Source organism: Orbicella faveolata, unplaced genomic scaffold (genome assembly GCF_042242905.1).
Source record: "Orbicella faveolata isolate gen_17 unplaced genomic scaffold, um_ofav_v1 contig_46, whole genome shotgun sequence".
In the NCBI taxonomy this organism is placed as follows: Eukaryota; Metazoa; Cnidaria; class Anthozoa; order Scleractinia; family Merulinidae; genus Orbicella; species Orbicella faveolata.
This window is the reverse complement of record NW_028301576.1, coordinates 9,863,057-9,872,500: the sequence shown is the minus strand read 5'-3', so window position 1 is coordinate 9,872,500 and position 9,444 is coordinate 9,863,057. Positions and strand designations below refer to the sequence as shown.

The 9,444-nt window shown below is 39.6% G+C and overlaps 2 protein-coding genes and 1 pseudogene across 6 annotated transcripts in view; all 3 read left to right on the top strand.

The window, feature by feature from the left end:
* The window catches only part of LOC110051236 (uncharacterized), a 53,746-nt gene extending 52,268 nt beyond the window's left edge, over positions 1-1,478 (top strand). For all 4 annotated transcript variants that reach the window (XM_089278247.1, XM_089278246.1, XM_089278245.1 and 1 more), the window contains 2 exons: positions 127-271; positions 818-1,478. In XM_089278247.1, the coding sequence (XP_089134373.1) occupies positions 127-271; positions 818-998 (326 nt within the window). In that variant the 3' untranslated portion in view covers positions 999-1,478. The remainder of the gene's footprint in view (positions 1-126; positions 272-817) is intronic.
* Positions 1,479-2,629: 1,151 nt separating this feature from the next.
* Positions 2,630-4,477, top strand: LOC110051167 (glutathione peroxidase 2-like; annotated as a pseudogene). Its single transcript, XR_016203839.1, has 2 exons — positions 2,630-3,182; positions 3,982-4,477. The product of XR_016203839.1 is annotated as a glutathione peroxidase 2-like (transcript).
* A 924-nt stretch (positions 4,478-5,401) lies between these two features.
* Positions 5,402-9,095, top strand: LOC110051166 (uncharacterized). The gene is made up of 2 exons (XM_020757170.2): positions 5,402-5,801; positions 7,301-9,095. The coding sequence occupies exons 1-2, from the start codon at positions 5,563-5,565 to the stop codon at positions 8,106-8,108; spliced, it is 1,047 nt and encodes a 348-aa protein (XP_020612829.2). The 5' UTR covers positions 5,402-5,562; the 3' UTR covers positions 8,109-9,095.
* The last annotated feature ends 349 nt before the right edge of the window (positions 9,096-9,444 follow it).

Sequence of the window (9,444 nt, the reverse complement as noted above, 5' to 3'; positions counted from 1 at the left end):
TCCTTGCAATAACAGTACATGAAATTTACACGAAATTGAACAAACGCGAATTTTTTTAACGTTATGTGATTTTAAGGAGCGTGTATTTTCATTCTAACATGTTTTCTGACACTTCTGTTTTTCCAGTTATCGAAGGCACAATAGTAACGTTTGACAGCAGTGAAGACATGGATTCCTCAAGCGTAATGGTGCTAGTGTCGGGTGTGTTCAAAGGATCGGATTCAATACAAAACAAAATTATCAAGATCAACTTTGTTGAAAACTTGAACAGGTAAGATACATAAGGAAGACTGTCATTTCGGGTCTCATTTGTCAAAAGCGTAATGCTCTATTCCGTAGCACGAAGGGACTGATAGTATTATACGAAATAATTGTAAGTATTATTACTACTTAACTGCTTCCCAGGCTAAAGTTGCTAGTTCATCGCATGCTAATACTCCCAGCCGATTATCCATTTGGGTGAATAATTTTTCGATTTACCCTCCTTGCTCCTAGGGTTTTCCTTCGGGTGGGTTCTCCAGTTTTTCGCCCTGTCTCAAAAACCAGCATTTCTTAATTCCAGTTTGATTGGGAATCCGAAGGCCACAGCGTTGATTTGAGTTATTTCTATTTTTTCCAAGAACTGGTATGAATATTTTTCAGGTTTGACTGATACGTGTAGGATTGACATCTGCAAATTTCCCAACGTGTATTTTACTGTATATTCGTCACGTCACCCCAAGGGTATGGAAGTAACGGAGACCCGCCCCACCCTACCTCACCTCGATGAAACGAATTTATTTACAATGGGTTTTCCAAACCTTTTCCATTTTTTCAGTTGCGTCTGCAAAGAGCTGAAACTGAGAAAGACTGTTGTCATCGCTGGTTCCGTGACAGATGAAGGTGAATATCTCCTCGACGAATCCAGTTATGTGCGTCACGCAAGCGAGCACTTGCTGAAGAAAGTTCAAGAACGTACGAAACGTGACAAATGCGGCAGGATCAGGAAACAACCTTGAACACCGCCATGATACATCTCAACAGAAACAAGGATAGAGACTGAAAAAAAAATACAAAAATCAACATGGACACGACCTTACTTAGAGATATGTACTAGAAACCCGAAAGACATTTGTGGTGAATTTTTTAATATTAATTTTTGCGTGATTCAAGAGCTAAAACTAGTTTTTTTTTGCCAAAGCCAAGCGATTTTGTGACATAGCTAGTAAAGGAAAAGGTATGTAGAACTCTATGAACTTAACTTTTTTAACTAACAAATATTAACTAAACATCAAACGTACGAAGTATGAAATATAAATATATTTTTTTAGTAAACTAGTTTTTTGACTCGGAGTATTTTTTTAGCTAGCAGCTGTGACATTTGCATGTAAAATAATAGTTCTTAATGTGGTAAACTAAAGTATGGAATTAAATAATAAATCTTGAAATGCCTACAAAATGTCAAACGTGCATATGACGGGAATAAAGAATTAAATGTATGGCTGAGCTTGCATTTCTAACTTGCGACCAACTTGGCTTGGCCATGTTGTTCTGCGAAAAATTCTGTATGTTTGCTCTCATTCCTTGGAGTGATCAAGGTTGAGACAGGTGTTGTTTGCCGAAGGCAGACCAGCATTTAAATTTCCCGCGACATTACTTTAGGATGGTAAATTGTTCGTTAAGAAAAGTGCATCATGCACTTTTCTACATTTCGTAGCCGTCCTCTGCAAATCGACTACGTTAAGTGACCAGTTTCCACTAACAGGAGAAGTTTGTTTAGAGAAGGTGAACCACTTCGGCTAATTTTTCTTATTTCTATCGATTTGGAACTGAACGCATTCACAGTATATTTAGGAGAGGCAAGTTAATTGATCTAATTCTAAATTTTAATATTAAACCAGTCATTCCCTTAGGAGAGGGGCCCTCCCTTATAAGAGCTAAACCAGTGTGTACTGCGCCAAAGGGAATAGTTTCGCTGTTTGTTTGTTTGTTTTTAGCTGTGTTGATCTGAAATATGACACGTCTATTACAAGCAATTCTGGTTGGTTGAGGTCATTTATTAGTGGCACACCTTCACTGCAATTAGTATGGAATCTTGTTTGATAATTTGTTTATTAATTGATCGGGCGTTCGTCAGTGAAGGACATGTTTGCTCAAGAAAAAAATAAGCTGTTGCCTAACTCGGCAATCCGCTTGAGAAGAATTGAGGTTCAGGAAAGTGGGCTGTTTAATTAAGCATGCTAAGTTTCTAGAAAGTGAGTTGAACCCTCCGCTCCCACGGTGAGCTATAAGAAACAATAGCGCTCAACTAGTTGTAACAGTTACCTCAAGAGATAGTCAGGACTTTCTGATTCCACGCGCGTGTATGGTGCGCGTTTCGAGCTCGCACGCGCGTGTTCAACATTATCGGTTTCCAGCTTTCGAACTGTTCAGTATTTCAAAAACGTCAGTCAACTATAAAAACGGTTTGAAACCCTTTCTGAAATACACATTTGCCGGCACTAGTTAAAAAGATGGCTTACGCGGAGGCTGCTTCACTGTTTGGCTGTTAATAATGTATAACGCAAACAAAACTTGCCATGATATTTAAACAACCACATGCCACCACTGGCAGGTTTCTAGTGTTGTGATTGGACAACGAAAAGCAGTCGCTGGCAATGAATTTGTCTTTTAACCGGCTGTTTAATTCCTGATCTGAGAAGGCCATCGATTGACTTTGTGGCACTTCCACCAAGATGGACGCCGTAAAGACCTTCATATTTTTGGCGGTGTACTTGCAGGGAAGTCAGTGCACAGAAAGGAAGAAGTCGTTTAGGTCATGCCAGGATGGTAAGGGGTCATTTTACGACTTTTCTATCGACGACATCCACGGCTTGAAAGTCCCGGACACGTTTCACAAGAATCACGTCGCTTTAGTTATAAACGTGGCGACGTACTGAGGTTTAACCATGCAATACAAACAATTGAATGAATTACTACAAAAGTACAGCTCCAAGAAGAACAGTAAATGCGACTTGAAAGTCCTGGCTTTTCCTTGTAATCAGTTTGGCCTTCAAGAGCCAGGAGAGAATGCGTACGAGATAATAAATGGACTGAGATGGGTTCGGCCCGGGCACAACTTTACGTTAGATCCTAATTTAAAATTGATGGAGAAAATTGATGTAAATGGGAAAAAAGAAAGTAAAGTGTACGCATTTCTCAAGGTAAGTCAGCGTTGACTGTGATTATTTTGGAGAAAGATCATAAACAACATTGTGTAAGAAATAAATAATTGATTAAGTACACGAATTTCTAAAGGTGATTCCGACAAGTTCAAGTGAGTAAATAAATACATGTGGCTGTGTTGCGATAATATTTTATCTATATTAGCTTCATATATGCACGTGCAAAAAAAAATCAAGTTTCTTTAAGTGGTTACTAGCGTTGATAAAGAGAAAGGCAATTGTCTATAAGCACACGACAAAATGAAGACAGAAAAAACATTTTAATAAGGGAACTAATGATAGCGCAGAAGATCGCCAGCGCTCAAAAAGTTTATTGGACAGTGCATTTTATTATGCTTACAGTGCTAATATCAAGTTTTGAGTGATCTTTTGCACTAAATACCATCTCACGATCGACAACACTCAAAAGGTTTACTGGACAGTGCATTTCATTATGCGTACAGTGCTAAATACCTTCACACATAGAGCAGTTTTCAATTAAGTGTCGTAAAACCAAAGTAATCACTCTAGCCAATCAGAAACAACACAGAAAATCCAGTGAACCAATCAAAACTTGAAGAAAATTGTATGTAGCTGACGCAAAGCTCGCGGGTGCGAACGACTGACGAATGGTTTTGGTTTTACTTCTGGTTGGATAAAAAACCTGGCGCAAATTTACTAGCCAATTACGTGGCGTAGTTAGTGCAAAACCAATAACTTTTCGACACTCAAATGAAAACCGCTCTAAATAAATTAAATGCATCTTTTTTTCTACTTATTTTGAGTTCATGTTTTACAGCGCAGATGCCCAGTTCCAGATAACTTGATCGACGATGTGGAAAAGATCAACTGGTCTCCTGTGAAAAATGATGACATAACATGGAACTTTGAGAAGTTCCTACTTGACCACAAAGGGCAGCCATATCGACGATACACTCCCACGGTCGAACCCAAAGAAATGACTGAAGATATCGAAAAACTGATTCAAAAATGCGAAAAAGAAACTATGGCCTAAGTTGAACTGCCGTCATGTGCTTGAGAATAATGATGCTCTGTTGAGCTATTCTTAAAGAAAAAAAATATATGGAAATATCTTATTCCGTTCATGTCTCGAACGAATGAAGAGCAGATCAGAAACTGTTATTTACAGATGGTTTTGCTTTGAAGCGAGATCTCGGCCAAGTTTTGTGGTCTTTAATTCATTCAGCCGCATGTAGGGTCGAGCCTCACAAAGTCGTGACTGTAATGGGAATAAAGAACAAATTAAAATAATAATAATAACTGAGGAAAACAAATTTTGAGAGTTCCTTGGATTTTAGTACCATTATTTTAGTACTGAATTTTTGCAGATTTCAGGGGTAGAGGGGTTCGAGTCGTGGGGACTAAGTGTGATGGTTTAACTGTTGTTTTGGGGAGTGGAATGGAGGTGGTTGTTTTGGTAGGAAGGGAGATTCCTTAGGGTTGCATCCTGAAAAATAGAAAGATAGACCAATTCAGATTTAAATCCTAAGTCGGTTCCGAGGTTTTGGAGAATAAAACATGCAAATTGAAAAGAGAGAATTATAAGGAATATTAAATGTAGAAATCACATACTCACTTTGGAGGGTGGTTGGTTGCATCTTTGATATGCCTTAATGTGACTGCGCGATGCAGTTATGAGTTCATGTGCCAAGACTTTTGTGATCGCGCGATGCGGTTCCAGTCAAGACCCACATTTCACCGTTACTCGAGTCTCCAGTAGCTCAGTGGCTAGAGCGTCCGGCTAGATCACGGAGGGTCGTGGGTTCAAATACCATCTGGAACTCGGATTTTTCCTTTCCGAGTTGATGTCATTTCTACTTTATATTGAAAAGAAATCCCTTAATTATCGACCTTACTTCTTTTGTTTTATGTCCCTTATTTCGACGCCAATTTGGAAATTTAATACATTGAAATTGGCCCCTTATTTAACGTAATAATTTACTTACTGATGTAGTATAATAATAAAGGAAAGTAAACCAAGCTCGGAATAGAGCTGCCTTATCGATATTTCACAAATACCTGCCTTGGCAGGTTGTCTGGAGCTGTGGAAGCGAGTAACGTTAATGGACTCAGGAAACTAAATACACTTTTTGTTAAGAATATAACACAAACAGCAGTGATAAACATTGTATTGCAACGCATTTTAATACAGAACTTGACGTTTCGTATGCTAGTCAACATACATTTTCAAAAGAGACTGTTACGAACTGACTGATTATGTTCAGAAAACTGTTTTCGTGACCTTTTGAACAGTCACGCGTCAAAGTCACGCGATTAAGAATAGTTCCCAGCCTTCTCGTCTTCCCTCTGTTCGTTCGATTTCCTGTTCGATCCATTTGTCGAGGAGTTGAAGTACAGCATGAACACCGCAGTACAGCTTTGGGATGGTCAACTATCCGTCATTACTACTCCTATCCCTCATGTTTCAGCACCAAATGAGGTCCTCGTTAAGGTAGCTTTTTCTGGAGTATGTGGGACTGATCTCCATATCCTGGCTAGAGAGTTCCCGTCTGCGAAATGCGTCATCTTGGGTCATGAGTTCGCTGGAGTCGTGAGCGAGGTTGGCGGCGAGGTAAAGGGAATTTCTGTCGGAGATCGGTAAGAACTAGTTCCTGTTTTCTTTTGCCTCAAATTTCGTACTATGATAATAAATATGTTTCGCAAAACAGAAGAGAAATATTCCTTTCATCCGCAATTCAAATTCGTTCGTGAATATAAGAGGGTAAGCAAGATTTCAAGATACTTCCGTGAACGTTAACCTCACAGTTTGAAGAGATTGCGATCGATTAAGTTAGAAGGACTTTTGTTGCTCAGAAATTCGAATTACGAAGCCAAATAGATCAATGTCGCGAGATAAATAATTGAAAAGTGTATAATTTCTACAGCAGCACAATCTTATGTTTTTCTTTCCTTTAGTAATAGGAAAACATCTGCGTGAGAAAACCAAATCAACCTTTAGTGTTTAGTTTTATTTCGTCGTGATTTGGTCGTTTTGATTTGACTGAAATTTTTTCCCTTTTTTCTAATTAAAGGTAATTTTTGTTTGAAATATAAATGGTTTGAGGCCACAGAGTGCGGAAACTAAATTTAGTGCTTTGTGTATAAACTATGAAGATGCCCATGCCCGAAAGCTCATCAATATTCCCTCACGCACCTAACAGGTGTCTGGAAAGGCAGCCGTGTGCCATCGGTTGATTTCTTGGTTTGCCTTGTTTGCAAGGCGTAAATAATGTAAAATCTCCATCATTCACTGCACTATTCCACCCCCTCCCCCCCCTTCCCCTCTGCAACTAGGTATGTAGGGCGGTATCTAGTAACAGGCAAACAGAGGCACTTGCATCAGTCAATTTTGTTTTCATTTTTTTGCTTATAGTCATCATAAACACACAGAAGACCTAGGAAGAGGATTTAACCATGGACCTTGGCCCAGTCATAACTTTTTCATGGTCATTGCCCAGTCATAGTTTACTTTCAGCTATGACCCTGGGGTAGTAGCCTCCAATGCAGACGTTCTTTTGGCTCATCAAGTAATCCTCCTCCTCCTAGGAAAGTGCGTGTGATGAGCTGAAAGAATGTCTCAATAGGTCAGGCCTGCCACTGAGTAGTCTGTGTTACAGTAGCCCTTCCCAAAAGAAAAAAACAGGGAGAACAGCGGTGAGATTTCGTTAATAATCGTTTCACTTGCATAAATTATGTGTCTATTCAACAAGTTAAAACATTGTACATTTCATTAAACAGCAAACGACTGATCAGGTCATTCTCTATACTTTCCACAAAAAAGTATGTGGTTTTAAACTTGACTTTTGACAGTAACACACAGATGCTCTCTCTGAGTTTTTCTTATTTTAACCACTGGGATGTATGCTGAGCATTTTTGAATGGGGCTTTGCCACTTGGATCCTGAAACCCTTACCCTAACTGTCAGACCAATGCTCACTCTGTATTTTGCAGTATTATACCTTTTCTGCTCTCTTTTAGAAATTATACCTTTTCTGTGAACAAATAGAACCTTATCAAACCTTGCAGTAATAGTAAGTACTATACTAATAAGTAAAGTAAAGTAAATCTTGAAAATGTTCTTTGTGTATCTGTTTCAGTGTGGTCATCAACCCAAACACTAACTGTGGGAGATGCTCATTTTGCCAGAAGGGACAGCCACACTTCTGTAAAACTGGTGGAATACGTTCAACTGTTGGCATTTGGCGCAATGGGGGATGGTCTCAATATTGCCGTGTTCTTGCAGAAACCGTCTATTCTGTTCCACCCCAGATCACCCTACGTCAAGCTGCTCTGATTGAGCCATATTCTTGTATTACTCATGGCTTTGATCTCCTAATGCCCCTTGCAACATCTTCCAATGTCCTTATTTGTGGTTCAGGAATTATTGGACTGTTGTGGGCCTCTTTACTCCACTTTCATGGATACAGAAAAGTGACCATCAGTGAGGTTGCTGAACAACGGAGAAGCCTTGCAAGTGGCTTAGACACTGGCTATCAAGTCCTTCATCCTGAGGTTCTGGTGAACAATGGAAAAGAGGCAAACTTGGCTGGTGATGCAAGCTGGGGCTTTGACGCTGTTGTGGATTGCACTGGTGCACCAGCAGCAATTGAGCAAGCCATAAAATGGTTGCGGTGTGGAGGAAAGATGCTTGTTTTCGGGTGCTGTCCAAAAAAGTCGTCAATCAAAATTGACCCTCATGAAGTCTATGCCAAGGAATTGAAAATTATTGGATCACACATCAATCCTTTCACCTTTCCTCAAGCTATTCAGCTAGTAAAGGATATGGCAGAAAAGTATTTGAATTACGACAAGTTAGGGATTGCTGTATTTGATTTGCCCAGATACCAGTCAGCTCTTGATGCCCTCTCTAGAGCTGAAATTTCCAAAGCTGTATTTGAGCTGTGATAAATCAGTATGGAAATGTTTCTTAAGTAACAATGCCTGGATCACTTAAGGTAGCAGCCCTCCCCTGCTAAAGGTAGCCACTGTCCAAAGGTGCCACATTTCAAAGGAAAGTAGGGATAGAATAAGGCTGAGAAGGACTGAATGTTACTTTTTGATGTTTTACATTTTAGTTGAGGGAACCAAACTTCCATCAACTAATCTCTGATTCTGTGACATATCCTGATATTTTCTCAATCATCAGCAGTATGTAGTTGGGTAAATTACCTCCATTAGGATGAATTGGTAACAACAACGACAAAAGATTTGATTCATACCACAGGCACAAAACGAAATTAAGTACTTGTAGAGGAAGTGTGAAGCTTGAATTAAATTTGTAGGGGGGGGGGGGGTTGGGTGGTTTCAAACCAAAAAAATTCTGCTCTAGCGGGAATATGCATATGGAACAAAACATCACAACTAATTCAGGTGATGATAGACGACCATGTTGTGAAATCATCCTTAACAATCTTGGCATTGCACTAATTTTATAGGGTGGAGGCAGTGAGAAGACAGTAGAGTCTTTAAAAGGCTTGTATTCTGAACAATCATGAGTTAAAAAGATGAGTTATGTAGTTTTTATTCACAAATGTGCTCCCAACAGAGAACGTTACTCCCATGTGAAAAGGTCGGGAATGCTTTTTCAGAAGTTAGAAAGGGAGACCAATGCAGGCGTGGCTCAAGTTTTATTTGACCTCTAAAGGATACTACTCTGAACAGAAAGAGCAGATTTTTATTATTTCTTTGCAGGCAACTGTTAAAGATGACTTGATGGCAAAAAATAGTCGCTGTGGCATTTCATCCTGAACACCTTAAGTGAGACCAAAACCTTTGATTTACACCCCTGAGCGAGATGATGAGCATCCCCGACCTATTCACATGGGAGTCCCCCGCCACTGGAAATGTGTATGAGAAGGAAAATAAAATTTAGTTATAGTTTTGCTTTGTGAAGTTAAGTGTACGTAAAATTCTGTTGGCCAATAATGAATGTTTGAGATTAAAAGTGGTGACTTTTGTTCATGGGTCAAGCACCCCCTCCTCTCCCCTGCCTCCCCAGGGTTGGAGCAAGCTGAGCATGTTGAGGGGAGGAAGCTCTCACAAGGGAGCACTTTGACTTCTTCCCCAGAATACAGTCAGCGTGCTTCAGTTGCCAATTTTTTAGCCTTCAAACAAACAAAAAAAGCCTGGACTAAATTCTTGCTCCAATGCACCTGAAGCTTATTTCATGTGATCTGCTCTGAGGTACTACGAGTGAGCAGTAAAAGGGGAGCGGAAATTTCACGATACAAAATCCTTTTGA

What these genes read in the sequence shown, in the direction of transcription:
- LOC110051166 (XM_020757170.2), top strand. Translation starts at nt 5,563, where the DNA reads ATGAACACCGCAGTACAGCTTTGGGATGGTCAACTATCCGTCATTACT. An exon ending in GGAATTTCTGTCGGAGATCG is followed by an intron (nt 5,802 to 7,300) that starts GTAAGAACTAGT and finishes TATCTGTTTCAG; the next exon opens with TGTGGTCATCAACCCAAACA.